Raw genomic sequence first — 15583 nt, 5'->3', positions numbered from 1 at the left:
TTCCCATGGTGGGAGAGTCTAGGACAAGAGGACACAACTTCAGGATTGAAGGGTGTCAAACTGAAATGTGGAGTAATTTCTTTAGCCAGATGGGAGTATATCTGTGGAATTTGTTGCCACAGGCAATTGTAGAGGCCAAGTCAGTGGGTGTATTTATGGCAGAGATGGACAGGTTCTTGATTAGCCAGGGCATCAAAGGTTATGGGGAGAAGACCGGACAGTGGGGCTGAGCGGAAAAATGGATCAACTTATGTTTAAATGGTGGGGCTAAATATCCTATTTCTACTCCTTTATGGTCACACTGCCAACCAGCAAAGAGCAGGTCACTGAGCATTGTGAACACTTTTGATTCTTTTAAAAAAGTTAAAAGGAGAAACTCAGTAGGCCAAAAGTGTCCTTTAAGTAGCAAAGATTTAAAAAAGATACATAACTAACATTTTGGGCAAGAGCTGTTCATCAAGGTATGAGCAAAATTGTCAGATTCATCTACTGTATCCGATGCCCCCAATGTGGACTTCTCGACATCAGAGAGACTAGGCGCAGATTGGGAGATCACTTTGCTGAGCACCCCTCGCTCTGACAGAGTCAAGGTGCTTCACTGACAGATACTCCCACTGGCCAATCACTTCAGTTCTGTGCCCCACTCCCATGCTCACATATCTATCCATGGCCTCATGCACTGTCCAATCAAGACCACCTGTAAATTGTAGAAGCAACACTTAATTTTCCGACTGGGCACTCTCCAACCAGATGGCATTAACAGCAACATCTCCAGTTTCTGTTAACCCACTCGCTGCTCTCTCTCCCTTCCCCTCCCCATCTTTCCTTCAACTCTCCAGCCCCTTCTCTCATCATACACCGAGCCATCCTCCTCCCCCTGCTTGCTGTTGTGCCCTTCCTCCTTCCTCCACCTATTACATACTGCCTGTGAGACCATGCTCCTCCCCCCCATCATTTTGTTTGGGCCTCTGGCGACATTGTCGTACCTTGATGAAGGACTCAAGACTGAAACGTTGGTAATGTATCTTTGCTATATAAAGGACTTCATCCATGGTCTCTGCAGAATTGTGTTTTATTTCTTCCTCTGCAGCCCGGTCCCAGCAAGAGTCCTCAGTGACAGAGGGAGCTGTACTTGGGGACTGAGCTCACCGGTCACCTGTAGCTGGGTTGCGATCTGGTGCGGATACTTACCTGGAAGTTGTCAAGCTTGAGCTGGTAGGTGTATGGCCTCGTGGATCCATGCTCCTGGCCCATGACTGGTGTGAATGCAACACTGAACTGACAGTGCAAACTGGGTCCTGTCTCCTCACTCCACGTCAGCTCCCAGAGGAAGAAGGTGACCTGTCTGCTGTATATGTGCTGTGGCAGGGACACAGGGAGCATGTGAGGATCAGGGAGAAGGAGCAGAGAGTAGCAGTACAACCCATCTCCCATCACCCCTCCCCACTGCCCCAGAGTAGATCGCTCCAGATTTCAGCATCCCCAGGATTGAAACAATTTTTTTTATTTTATTCGAATTCCAAACTATGAATATTTATCTTTTATATTTATCTTTTTTTTGTCTTGCGGCATCATGAGGCAATTTCAGTAAAACAACCATCATTGTCTCTGTGTGGCTACAGCACGTCAAAAGTTCTGGTACATTTACATTGGCCTTATGTATATGACAACAAACTCTCATCTTTAAGTGGGATTGACTGCAGATCGTGATCGAGGGTCACGCAGATAGCTGGGGAAAGGGTCAGACCATCCACCCCCACAGATCTGCAGTCCTGTCCGAGGTTCCACACAACTGCTAGAACTCAGCGCCTGGGCCCTGGCTCAATGCATCAGTCACTCCACAACCTTACCTGCTGCTGGACAGAGTTCAGTGAGACAAAGTTCAGGTGGGAGCTGTTGCCAATGTCCATCAACTGGGGGTCAAACAACTGGAAGCCGACTTCAGACAGGTTGTGGACACACACCTGAAGATACTTCCTGCATGGAGGAAAAGAGAGGGAAGCATCTCACATGGAATGTGGCTGACGATTTTCACACCTGCTCTCTGGTACACATGCAGACACCCACAGTTCAACACGGTGGGAACACATGTAACCGTCCAGTGTGGTGGGTGCAATGATAGAGTGTAAGTGATAATCCTGACCACTAGAGTCAGAGATTAGTTGTTGCAGCTAGGAGTAGATTCAAGATGGATGCCTCAATGAGGCCATGAGTGAGTTCTGTAGCTAATAAAGTATAGTTGTTATAAAATAACCCACGTTTACTCATTACAATGGAAGAAACATCCATGGTACCAGAAGTGTGTAGAGTGAGAATCAATCGATAGCAGCAGAAAACATGGAGAGTATAAAAATTCCTGATGCTGTAAATTGGACTGGAAATGTTGACCATGAGTGGAGGTTGTACAAACAATGATTTATGCTGTATCTGCAAGCTATTGGACCCGACCGGGAGCAAGGCATGAGTGAAGGATGTATGAAAGTGCACAGTTTGACTATGGCTGCAAGAAAGAGAAAGCCTCCAAAAACTAGAAAATTGATTTTAAAAGAAATCATAAGATTTTTTAAAAATTGGGCCTACTTTGACTTAGTAGCCTCGGACTAGATTTTGTCCTCCTTCATGGTTGACGAGAACGACAGCAGCAAGAGTTCAAGTGACCCCGGGCCGTCTCTTCAAGAAGCTGAAGAAGATAGTGCCAGCATCCCAAAGAAGACTACAAAATGTGCAAGAACAAGAGCGCATGTGCAGAATGGATCGATTGGAATTGCAGTGGGAGACTGAAAAATCAACTCTCACTAAGGTTGAATTTCAAGACCTGCCCCATTTGCATTTAGAGGCAGAATAAGAAAAACTTTTTTTTCTCCATCTATTAGTGATGTGGAGCAGGAAGAGGAAGATCAAAGAACACTACTGGAGTAGGAGACAGAAGATTCATACCAACAGGCTCAATTTCAAGAAGAGGCTGTGCAAGTAGTTACCTGAAGTTAAAGGGCACAGTATGAGCAAGCAATTGATGAATCAGTTGCAAGCAATGAGTCAGAAAATGGATTTACAGTATGGATCTATTAGATATGATGTGAATACTCAATTTGAATATGTGAAAGAAGAAATGAAGATAATTAAGGAAGAGATAAAGAGATATGTTAAAATGGTTGGTAAACTTAAAATGCAAGTTCAAAAGTTAAAGAAAATTTACAAGAATATCATGATGAAGTGGATGAATACAAAGACGTGGTTAATAAGCTTTTAGATTCAGTTATTGTGTGGAGAAAAAATAACTTTTACAAACAATTGACATAGAAGAGAATCATAGTCGAAGAAATAAGGTGAAGATTGTTGGATTCCCAGAAGTTTTTGATGGTCCTAATGCAGAGCAATTTTTTCAAAAATGGATTCCGGAGACTTTGAGACCTGAAAATTTTCCAAATGGTCTTGAATTGGATAAAGCAGATAGAGTGCTTAGAAAGAAATCGTTGCCAGGTCAATTGCCACGCTTAGTTTTGATTAGATGTCTTCATTATCGAAATAAGGAGTCTATTTTGAGAGTAGTGGCTCAGAAAGGTCTTCAATTTCATGGCCCTTTGATTATGGTTGATTAAAAGGATTTTTTTTAATGCAGATCTTAGTGTGAACATGGTGAAAAGAAATTAATCCTGCAAAGTCTGTGGTCTGGAAGAAGGGATTTAAGTTTTCTTTTTGCCACCATGCAATACTTTTAAGTTTTTCTGGGGAATAATCTGGCAAAAATTCTTCGACAATGAGATGAAAGCCTTAGAATTTGCAAATTCTCTTCCAAATAATAAAACGGATAAACAAATTGATTTATTAACAGCAGACAGATCACAGATTGAGAAGATGCAAATGTCAGATAAGGAGATATTACAGCAAGAAATTGCTTCCCTTGATGATCATGATCGTTAACAGAGATCTTGAAGCTGTCACCTTTACCTGAAGATGACGATGACTATTCGAAAATTGTTTTTCTCTCTCTCTAGGGGAGGCAGGGTTCTTTCCTTCTCCTTCTCTAGCTGTGTGCCACCTTGCGGCAAGAGTCACTTCCCGCACGACTGAGGACAGTAGTACTGACTTTTTTTTAAAACAGTATTTTTAAAATATTTTATATACAATTTTCAATAATGTGACATTAGTTATAATATATGGATACAAACATTAAATAATTAAATGAAACCTCCCCATCCTCCCTCATCCACCCTACTAACACCCTCCCTCCTCCCCTACCCACCCACAAAGAAAGAAAGGAAGGAGATTATCACTAAAGGCAATTTTTAGCTGTGGAAACTGAGACATCCACTGGAGCAGATGGGGAGATTCAATTTTTAAGAGTTTTTAAATATGGGCTCCATACTTTTACAAAAAAACTGATATTTATCCCTCAAATTATACATGATCTTTTCTAAAGGAATACAAGATTTCATTTCAATATGCCATTTCTGCATTCCAAAAACTAAATCAGATTTCCATGTAATAGCCAAACATTTTTTAGAAACAGCCAAAGCCAAAAGTAAAAATTCAATCTGGTACATAGTCAATCTCAATCCTAAAGCAATCAACTTAATATCCCCTAATAAAAATAACATTGGATCAAACAGTAAACTTACTTTTAACCCTTGCTCCAAAAACAATTTAACTTGTAACCAAAAATTCTTAACCTTAGAACAAGTCCAAGTCGAATGAAAAAAAGTGCCTATTTCTTGTCCATATCTAAAACATAAATCTGAAGAATTTAATTTGAATTTCTTTAATTTTGGAGGAGTTAAATACAATTGTTGTAAAAAAATTATATTGCACCAGTCTTTATCTTACATTTATAACCTTAGTCATACTATCTTTACACAAATTTCTCCAAACATTTTCATCTCTCTTTCTATTTAAATCAAGTTCCCATTTCATTCTTGATTTATGAACATTAATTTTAAGCATTTTATTTTGCAATAACATACATCTCAGAGATAAATTTATTTGATTTTTCCTTAGTAAGCAACCATTCTAAAGCAGATTGCCTACATAATTTTAAACTATGGCCTAATTTTTCCAACAAAAAAGTTTTAACCTGATAATAACAGAAAAAAAGTATTATCAGGAACTTGAAACTTCTTCATTCGATTGAAAGATAAAAAAACTTTCCTGCTTCAAAACAATCTTCAACTTTTTAAATCCCCATTTGATTCCATATTTTTAAAAACTGATTATTAATAGTAAAGGGGAAACGTTTATTCTGATGTAAAGGCATTTTCGCCGAAATCTTTCCCTTCCCACCTATCTAATAATTAATTTTATTCCATATTTCAATTAAATTTTTCAAAATTGGTGGATCTATACCAGTTAACAATTTTGAATTCCACTTAAAAATAAATTCGGCCATATACTTCTCATCGATTTTATCTAACTCTATATTGGCCCAAATAGAAGATTTATTCAAATCAATCATTACATTAATAAATTTCAATTGTGCAGCTTTAAAATTATTCTGAAAATGAAGAAGTTGTAAACCACCTAATTCAAATTTCCAAGTTAATTTCTCCAAAGATACCCTATTCAATTTCACTTTCCATGAAAATTTTCTTACAATTAAATTAAGGTCTTTCAAAAATTTTTGAGGTACTAAACAAGGGATAGGTTGAAAAAGATATAGAATCCTCAGAAAAATATTCATTTTGATACAATTCACTCTTCCAATTAAAGTAATAGGTAAATCATTCCATCTATTTAAATTGTCAGCACTCTTTTGCGGGTTTTTTAAATTATTTTTTCTCTTTTTTGTATTTCCTTCCTTTTTCTTCATGGAGATGCCAGGTGTAGTTAGTGTTGTTAATGATTTTGTGATGTGGTTGGCCCAAGAGGAGAGGCAGAGGGGAGTTATGAATTTTCTGAACTTAATACAATGGCAAATAGTAAAACTTTTGAATTTTATGATATAATGTTAATGGGCTTAATAATACGATAAAACGAAAGAGAGTGTAATCTTATTTGAAAAAAAGTTGATACTGCTTTTTTACAGGAAGATCATCTATCTGAGAAAGAACATCAAAATTTGAAGAGATTGTGTTAAACAAGTGGTAGCTTTTACTTTTAACTCTAAAGCAAGGGGTGTGGCAATTTTATTTTTAAAAAAGTTACTTATTAAAATTTATAAAGTGATTACGGATCCTGTGGGAAGGCTTGTATTAGTAAATTGTCAAATTTTAATGAATATTTATGCACCAAAAATAGATAATGAAGGATTTATTAGGGATTCATTTATGTATTTAGCTAGGACACACCAAAAAATATTGGTTGGAGGCAATTTTAATTGTTATTTGGATCCACTTTTGGATAAAGCAACCAAATCAGTTTCTTGAGCTAAAGCAGCAAAGGCTATTTTGAATGTTATGAAAGATTTGAATTTAATAGATATATGGAAGAAATTAAACTCTAAAGAAAGGGAATTTTCTTAGATTTATTTTTATCTTGATGCAATTGCAAGGAAATGTTATAAATGTGGATTACAGGGCTAGAATTTTATCTGATCATTTGCCACTTTTAATTACATTTATTTTTGGAAAAAGAACAAATGATTTATAGATGGTGATTAAATTCAATATTGTTAAAAAGGACAGATTTTTGTGATTTTATAAGAAAGCATATTCAAGAGTTTTTAGAATTAAATTAATTCCATTCTCAATAAATTTATTGTATGGGATGAATTAAAGGCATATTTGAGAGAACATACAATTTTCACATCGAAAATTAAGAAAGATTACACAAAAGAGAAAGGGAAATACACAATTTGGAAAAGGTATTACAAAAAACCAGATGAAAAAAGAAAAAAAATGTATTAATAAAGTTTCATTTTAATGCAATTCAGACGTATAGGACTGAAAAATTGATTGCTGGAACTAAGCAAAGATATTATGAATTAGGAGAAAGCTCAAAGTTTTAGCTTGGCAGTTAAAAACTGAGCAATCTTCTAGAATAATTAATACTGTCAGGAAGAGTTCAAAGATGATTATTTATAATCCTAGATAAATTAATTATATATTTGAATTATTTTATTCTGATATATATAGATGAGAGTTTACTGAAGATGAAGTTAAGATTGATAAATTTTTATCTCATAAATTTGTCTAGTTTGACATATCAAGATTATAAAAATTTAAATGCTTCTTTTACAATAAGAGAAATCAATGAAGTTCTTAATTCATTACCGATTAGTAAATCTCCAGTAAAAGATGGTTTTTCATTTGAATTTTATAATAAATTTATGGAACTTTTAATACCTCCATTTATGGAGGTGTTAAAACAGGAGACGGAATCCCATTCTTTACAGGATTATTTTCAACAGTGATAGTTACAGTTATACCAAAGAAAAATAAAGATTGTTAAACTCTGCATCTTATTCTCCAATATCTTTATTGAATGTAATCATAAAATTGTTGCAAATGTTTAGCAAATAGATTGTCTAAATGTTTGCCTATGGATCAAACAGGATTTATTAGAAAATGGTATTCTGCAGACAATAGTGCCAGATTAATTAATTAATTTAATTCTGAAAAAAGGTGATCGTCGTGTAGCAGTAACTGTAGATGCGGAAAAAGCTTTTGATAGATTAGAATGGAATTTTTAATTTAAATTTTTGGAGAAGTTTGGCATTGGTTCTGTTTATAAATTGGGTTTAAGCTTTATATAAAAATCCTTTGGCAAAAGTTATTACTAATGTCCAAATATCTGCCTCTTTCCATTAACTAGATCAAGTTTACAAGGTTGTCCTTTGTCCCCAGCTTTTTTTATTTTAGCAAATGAACTTTAAGCTGAACTTATTAGACAAGATTTTAAGATTAAGGGAATTAAAGTGAATCAGGAAGAATATAAAATTAATTTATTTGCTAATGATGTTTTTGGTTTATTTAACTGTTCATATAAATTTTTTGTCCCAATTACAGATTAGATTGAAAGAACATGGGTAAGTTTCTGGATATGAAGTTAGTTGGGGAAAAAAAGTGAGATTATGCTCTTAGCTGTGGGTGATTATACAGATTATAAAATAGTCACAGAATTTAAGTGGCCAGACATAGCTATTAAATATTTAGGTACAAGAATTGATAATGATTTGGAAAAATTGATATAAATTGAATTATTTAACTTTGCTAAATAAAATTGTTGCAGCAGATTTTAAGAAGTGGAATCATTTACCTATTACTTTAGTTGGTAGAGTAAATTGTGTTAAAATGAACATTTTTCTTAGAATTCAATATCATTTTCAATCAATTTCCATCCAAATTCCTTCAAAAAAATTTAAAGGACTTAAATAAGGCGATTAGGAATTTTTTTATGGAAAGATAAAATGCCATGGGTCTCTTTGGAAAAAATGATTTGAAAGTATGAATTAGGGGGTTTTATGTCTTCCTCATTTTAAGAACTATTATAAAGCAGCTCAAATGATATTTATAAATGTATTGATTAGTTAATATTCCATCTTGGGCTTCTATTGAATTTAATGCAATAGTGGATATGAATCCCCAGGATTTTATTTATAAATGGAATTCTAAAATGATATTTGGAAGTGGGGAATCATTTATTTTGAAACATTTGATTGGGTTGTAGAACAACATTGATAATGAAGTTGGTATGAAAGGTTTAATATCAAAAAAACTGCCTATGTCAAAATAGGTTTATTCCTTTTTCAACGGATAACTTGGAGTCAAGGGTATTAAAAGGATTGAAGATTTTTTTGAGGATGGGAAATTTATAACATTTAAAAAGAATGAGGGAAAATTTTTAACATACCCAGTAATACTTTATTTTGTTATTATCAAGTTAAAGCCTTTGTTTATCTGGCAAAATAGGTCCTACTTTGACATTACCTAATCAATGTGAATTAGAATTACTGATTTGTAACACTACTGTAAATAATTTATTTCAGTAATGTACAATTTACTTCAATCTAAGGCCCCTAAAATTGGGGTGTATAAATCAAGATTAAGATGGGAAAAAGATTTAAATACACAAATAAGTGAAAAGGATTGGATGGAGTTAATGTAAAAATACAATGACTAAACATAAATTTAAGATATAGGTTAGTTCAACATAATTTTTTAACATCAATTACATTTGAATCCACAAAAATTAAATAGATTAAATCCTGCCATATCAGATTTATGTTTGAGGTGTAGATCTGAGATTGAGACTTTTTTTTCCACATTCAACTTGGCAATTTCCTAAAGTTAAACAATTTTGGTTTGGAGTAGGTAATTGTTTGGAACAAATTACAAGGGTCAAATTCCCACAGGATCCAATGTTATTTTTATTGAGTAATATTAAGGTTATAAGACTAAAATTAAAATTAACTATTTATCAAATTGAATTTGTGTAAATTGCTTTAGCAGTTTTTAGAAAATGTATAATAATATTATGGAAGTCAGAAATAAATTTAGGTATGGAAAGATGGCATACAGAACTTTGTAGTTGGATACCATTAGAGAAGATTACTTATAATTTTGGAAAATATGGAGCTCATATTTACAAAATTTTGGTTTGCATGTATGATTGGCTCTCTAAAGACCTCACTTCTTGGTAACCTCCAATAGACTGTATTGTATAATTGTTTTATTTTCTTGGCATTCTCCAGATTTTCTTCCCTCCTTTTTTCTTTCTTTTCGTTTAGGGGTGAGGGGTTGGGAATGTAGGTGAGATGTTATATCCCACATATATAATTTCTTTTGAAATAATTTAGAACTGAATTTAATGTAACTATTATTGTGGTTAAAACATTTATAAATAAAGTATTCAAAGACAAATGAAACATTCAAGAGGTATGTGTTGCACTTATCCACGCAGCTGCAGGGAGAAAGCTTTAATACTTCTTTATAAAAATGGACGAAATTAAAAGCAAGAACTTGCAATTTCAGACCACTGCAAGATTCAATGATCCATGATAAAAGTGTGTTCGGGATTATTGATAAGAAAGTGAGAGAGGTTGCTGCGAGAGACAGAGCTTACCTTAACTGGAGCTGTGAAGATATGCCACGCCAGTGAAATAGCTTTGAAACATGTGAAAAAAAGTGAAAATGAAAGCAAAGTCACAGCCACAGTGTCTGAACATACACACCAACAAAAAATGAGATAGAGGAAACAACAAAAAGGTGGAGAGACATTTAAATGTAAACGATGTGGCACTCAACATGCACGAAAACAATGCCCCGCCTATGGAAAAGTCTGTAATAAGTGCAAAGCGATGTTTTTCTAAAGGTAAATAAAACAGAAATGAAAGCGTACACACTATAGAAGAAACTGCTCTCGATGATGCACTCTTTGTTACCAAGGTAGTGCAGAAGAATATAAACCAACAGATACTGAACAGTCAAGCATGAACAGAGTCAAGTTGGATAAGTGGACTGTGTCAGTGCATACAAATAGAATATTCCTTTCAAGCGGGACACAGAGGGCAAAGATCAATTTGATCTGTGAGTGCAACGTCAGGGGAATGAAGATAAAACCATACATCCATGCAAATCCTGTACAGCTCAAAGCCTACAATGGACAGAACATCAACACGAAAGGTACATGTAAACTAAAGATGAAAGGTTCACAGTAGTCCCAGTCATGAATCACTGATGGGTGACAAAGCATTTGAAAAGTTAAGCCTAGTCAAGAGGGTGTACCAGGGAAAGGTATTGTGTTTGCTGATGTGTCATTCAGGGCAACGGCACACAATGAAGCACACAATGAGAGTGCCACAGAGAGAGATGTGAATCTCCATGTGAACCTGATCACTGAATCTCTTCCCACAACTCACATGAAATCCAAGCAGATCACAGATGAAAAAGACACAGTCCAACAGAAGGTCATCAAGAATTTGAATGAAGGATGGACTAGAGGTGAATGTCAGCCAGACTGCAATAAGCAGAGAAAGGAGTTCACATAGTTAAACAGTTGCTCAAGAAAGCATAAGGTAGTGGCTCAGATCCTTATCTAGCTCTACTGAGTTACAGAGCTTCTCCACTTAAACATGGCATGTCATCCGCTGAGCTTCTACTCTGCAGATTCAAACAAGAACAAAGATGACGAAGATGTCGAACGTAAACAAAAGCATCTGCAATGGAGACAGAAAACAAACTATGGCAAGTCAGCAAGAAACTTAGGGCCACTGGCCCAACATGATACAGTGAGACTCAGAAATTCCAACACTTGGGACAAAAAGGCCACTGTTCTGGAGGAAGTAAAATCCAAGATCCTACACGGTCAGAGCAGAGGAGGGTCAAATACTGAGGAGGAATTGAAAGAGCCTGCTGAAAATGCAAGAAACATTGCAGGAACAGACAAATGCAAAGGATCCAACCTGCACAGCAAAAGAGGAAAGACCACAAGTGCTAGACAGTAGTGGACCAGCAGAGCCAACACAAGCACCTGTGTTAAGAAGATGCACACACGTTATCAAAGCAGCTGACAGACTGAATCTATAAAAGAAACAGAAGTGCACTTAAAATGTTTGTGCTCCTGATGTTTGTGTTTAGATTTGTGTTGAATTTTAAATTGAAATACTGTGACATTTTGTTAGATTAAACATCTCAAGAAAAGGGGATGTAATGAGTGCTAGTGATAATCCTGACCACTAAAGGGAGTCAGACAAGTTGGTGCAGCTAGGAGTGGATTCAAAATGGATGGCTCCCTGAGGTCGTGAGTGAGTACTGTTGCTAATAAGGTATAGATGATATAAAAGAACCCAAGTTTCTTTATTGCTTAAAAGAAACATCACAGTGGGGACACCCATGACCATCTGGCATGGTGGGGACACCTGTAACCGTCTGGCTCAGGGGGGACACCTGTAACAGTCTGGTGCAGTGTGTAACCATCCGGCATAAGTCCTCTTCTGTGGAAGCGGGCCCTATGGCCCAATGTCCTCACCCACCTTAATGTCCCAACTGCCTGCATGTGGTGCACATCCCCTTCACCCATCCTATCCATAATATTTTCCTAAAATAACCACCTCCTCGGGCAACCTGCTCCGAACACCCACGACCTTGGAGGAAAAAACACTCAGGTTCCTGTTACCTTCCCCTCCCCCCCCTCCACCATTGCCCTGACATTTAACCCATTTTCTCTGGTCACTGATTCTCTGACTCTGGGTTAACCTGATCTAGTCCTCTCATCTGGAACAAATTGGCATGGTATGGCACCCCTGGCACAGTTCAGCGCAGCCCTGTACATGGCCCCTATTCCTCTATTCACGTGCCTGCTACACACCTCTCCCGGCCGCCCACTCGAGGTACCCATCACTGTGGAAAACATGTCTTGTAAATCTTCATTTGCTTTAGAGTTCAGAGAAGATTTACTGGAATGGTACCAGGAATGAAAGGGTTAGTTTATAAGGAACGATTGTCAGCTCTTGGGCTGTACTCATTGGAGTACAGAAGGTTGAGGGGGGACTTCATGGAGGCATTTCAAATGCTGAAAGGCCTGGACACAGGAGATGTGACAAGGTTGTTTTCTATGGTAGGGGAATCAAGGAAAAGAGGGCACAACCTTAGGATAAAAGGGCGTCATTTTTTACAGAGATGCAGAAAAATGTCTTCAGCCAGTGGGTCATGAGTTTGTGGAACTTGTTGCCACAGGAAGTTGTGGAAGTGAGGTCGTTGGGTGTATTTAAGGCAGAGATTGGCAGGTATTTGATTAGTCAGGGCATCAAGGGTTATGTAGAGGAGGAGGAGTCACGTGATGGAGTAGTGGCCGGACGGTGAACTCCAGCCCTCTCCAGAAAAGTCGGGAAAAACAAAGGAAAACACAAAGGCACAGAAATAAAAGTTACAGAAAAGTGAGTATAAAGGTGGAAAGAAGATGGCGACAAAAAAAGAAAAATCGAAAGCTACGGTAAGAAGAGAGGAAGAGGAGACAAAAGAGGAAAAAGGTGAAGGCCTTACCTGTCCGAAGAGGCCCGCTGCGGAGAGAGAAACCCGCTCCCTCAGGTCGGTAAATAATGGACTACAAAAATGGCTCGCTGAGCCGAGTAAAAGTGCGCAACTGCGCATGCGCGAAGTATCGCGCATGCGCGATGCGAATGAAAAGAAACACACCGACGGGAGGGGGGACCAGCTGGGGAGTCGATCTCCACAGCCGGCAACAACAGCTGCAGAACACCTGCAGCAAGAAGAGACCACAGAAGACAATAGAAACAAGAAAGAAGAGGAGGAAAGGGCAACAAAGAAACAACAGATGGCCAACCCAGAGGAAGAAGAAGAGGAAGAGGAAGAGTACAGTGAAATAGAAGAAGAAAAGAAAGGCAAGATAAAGGATATACTTGCTCTTATTAAAGGATACATGGAGTCATTTAAAGAATGGCAAACACAGGAATTTAAGGATTTAAGAAAAAGAATAAACAACACAGAAGAGAAAATAAATAAAATGGAGATGACCTTAACAGAAATGGGAAAGAAAATGGACAAGATGGAAGAGCGGGCAGTAGCAGCAGAAATGGAGGTAGAAGACTTAAAAAAGAAATTGGAGAAATCTAATAAAAAAACTAAAGAGACACAAGAACTACTAGCTCAAAAAATAGATACAATGGAAAACCATAACAGAAGAAATAACATAAAGATAGTGGGCCTTAAGGAAGATGAAGAAGGCAAGAATATGAGGGAGTTTATAAAAGAATGGATCCCTAAGACCCTAGGATGTCCAGAACTACAGCAAGAAATGGAAATAGAAAGGGCACATAGAGTATTGGCCTCTAAACCACAACCACAACAAAAACCAAGATCTATTGTAGTAAAATTCCTAAGATATACTACAAGAGAAAAGGTACTGGAGAAGACAATGGAAAAAATAAGAGAGGGCAACAAACCACTGGAGTATAAAGGGCAAAAAATCTTCATTTATCCAGATATAAGTTTTGAACTCCTAAAGAAGAGAAAAGAGTTCAATACAGCAAAGGCGATTTTATGGAAGAAAGGGTATAAATTTATACTAAAGCATCCAGCGGCATTGAAAATATTTGTTCCAGGACAACAAAACAGACTATTCTCGGATCCAGAAGAAGCACGAAAATTTGCAGAACAATTACAAAAATAGACTGAGGGAGGAAGACGGGTAATGAGAGTTAAAATGATCACGATTGATATGTATGTGGGTAAAGACAAAAATAGACTGAGGGATGAAGACGAGTAATGAGAGTAAAAATGATCACGATTGATATGTATGCGGGTAAAGAGGTATAAGAGTGAATAGAGACAATGAGCATACGTGAATGTATCTGTACTTAGAGGAAAATATAGATAGTATAGACAAGAATTAATAAGGGAAGGTAATGGAATAGAGAGAATAAGGAGGGAATTAAAAGAGTGACCTTTGTGACATATGAAAAGTGAAATCTTTTCTGGGGGGGCGGGGTGGGGGGAAATAGCGGTCACTGCAAAATCAGTTGACACTTGCGAGTGGATTCGCAAATCCAAATGGAGAGGGGAGGTGTGGTTGTCCGACAAGGGATAAAGGACAACTCAGGAGGTGAAGGGGAGATTGGGGATAAATAAGATAGAAATAGGAGAATAAGGAAAATGTTGGATGTTGTAGGAATGTTGTCTTATAAAGAGTTGAAAATAAGAAAACAGAAATGGAAAAGGAGGAAAGGTAATGATGGAAAAACGGAAAGAGAAGATAAACAAAATATAAAAGGGCTACGCTGAACTATATGACTTTAAATATTAATGGAATACATAACCAAATTAAAAGGAAGAAACTACTAAATTTAAATGAATAAATGTATTCCATTAGAAAAAATAACATATAGGTTAAGAAATAATATTGAAATATTCGAACAAGTATAGGAGCCTTACATTAAATACAATAGCGAAAACCTACCGGGGACAAACATTACCTAAGTTGATGGAAGGAGAAGGAAAGAAAAGAATGGACTCAGTAGAATTTCTGGTGTAATTTTGTTGAATGACAACATTGTCTGACTGGCTTAATGCAACCTAGATTGTATACCTAAAATGGATGAGAGGGGGGGGTGGGGGGGTGGCTTGGGAGGAAGGGGGGGGGGGGGGAGAAAAAGTCACTGTATATGTGTGAAAAATAAATAGTGTATATCATGGATAATGTGATTTATGGTGTGAAAAATAAAAAAAATTTAAAAAAAAAAGGGTTATGTAGAGAAAGCCGGTGAGTGGGGCTGAGTGGGTGGATAGATCAGCTCAAGATCGAATGGCGGGGCGGACTTAATGGGTCTACTTCTGACATGATATCTCCTTTAAGTGTCCCTCCCTCCCTCCCCCTTAAACCTATGTGCTCAAGTATTCCATGTTTCCCCATGATGTAAAAGACTGACCACCTACTCTATCGATACCTTATGATTTTCTAAACCCATCAGGTCTCTCCTTAGCTTCCCAACATTCCAGAGAAAACAACCCAAGTCTGTCCAAAATCTCCCCACACGCACACCCTCCGATCCAGCAGGCAACAACTAGTAAACCTCTCTTGTCCCCCTTTCCAAAGCCTCCACATCCTTCCAATAATGGGGTAACCTGGATTACACACAGTGATATGATGGGTGTCTTGTACTCAATGCCCCACCTGATGAAGGCAACCTGGCCAT

At 37.0% G+C, this 15583-nt stretch overlaps 1 protein-coding gene across 3 annotated transcripts in view; it reads right to left on the bottom strand.

Moving 5' to 3' along the window:
- The window catches only part of trappc10 (trafficking protein particle complex subunit 10), an 83568-nt gene that overhangs the window by 7880 nt on the left and 60105 nt on the right, over positions 1-15583 (bottom strand). For all 3 annotated transcript variants that reach the window (XM_069889126.1, XM_069889127.1, XM_069889129.1), the window contains exons 19-20: positions 1851-1977; positions 1192-1359 (exon numbers count right to left, since the gene is read on the bottom strand). In XM_069889126.1, the coding sequence (XP_069745227.1) occupies positions 1192-1359; positions 1851-1977 (295 nt within the window). The remainder of the gene's footprint in view (positions 1-1191; positions 1360-1850; positions 1978-15583) is intronic.

Source organism: Narcine bancroftii, chromosome 7 (genome assembly GCF_036971445.1).
Source record: "Narcine bancroftii isolate sNarBan1 chromosome 7, sNarBan1.hap1, whole genome shotgun sequence".
In the NCBI taxonomy this organism is placed as follows: Eukaryota; Metazoa; Chordata; class Chondrichthyes; order Torpediniformes; family Narcinidae; genus Narcine; species Narcine bancroftii.
Note: the sequence above shows the minus strand (reverse complement) of the source record. Positions and strands in the feature narration are given on the sequence as shown.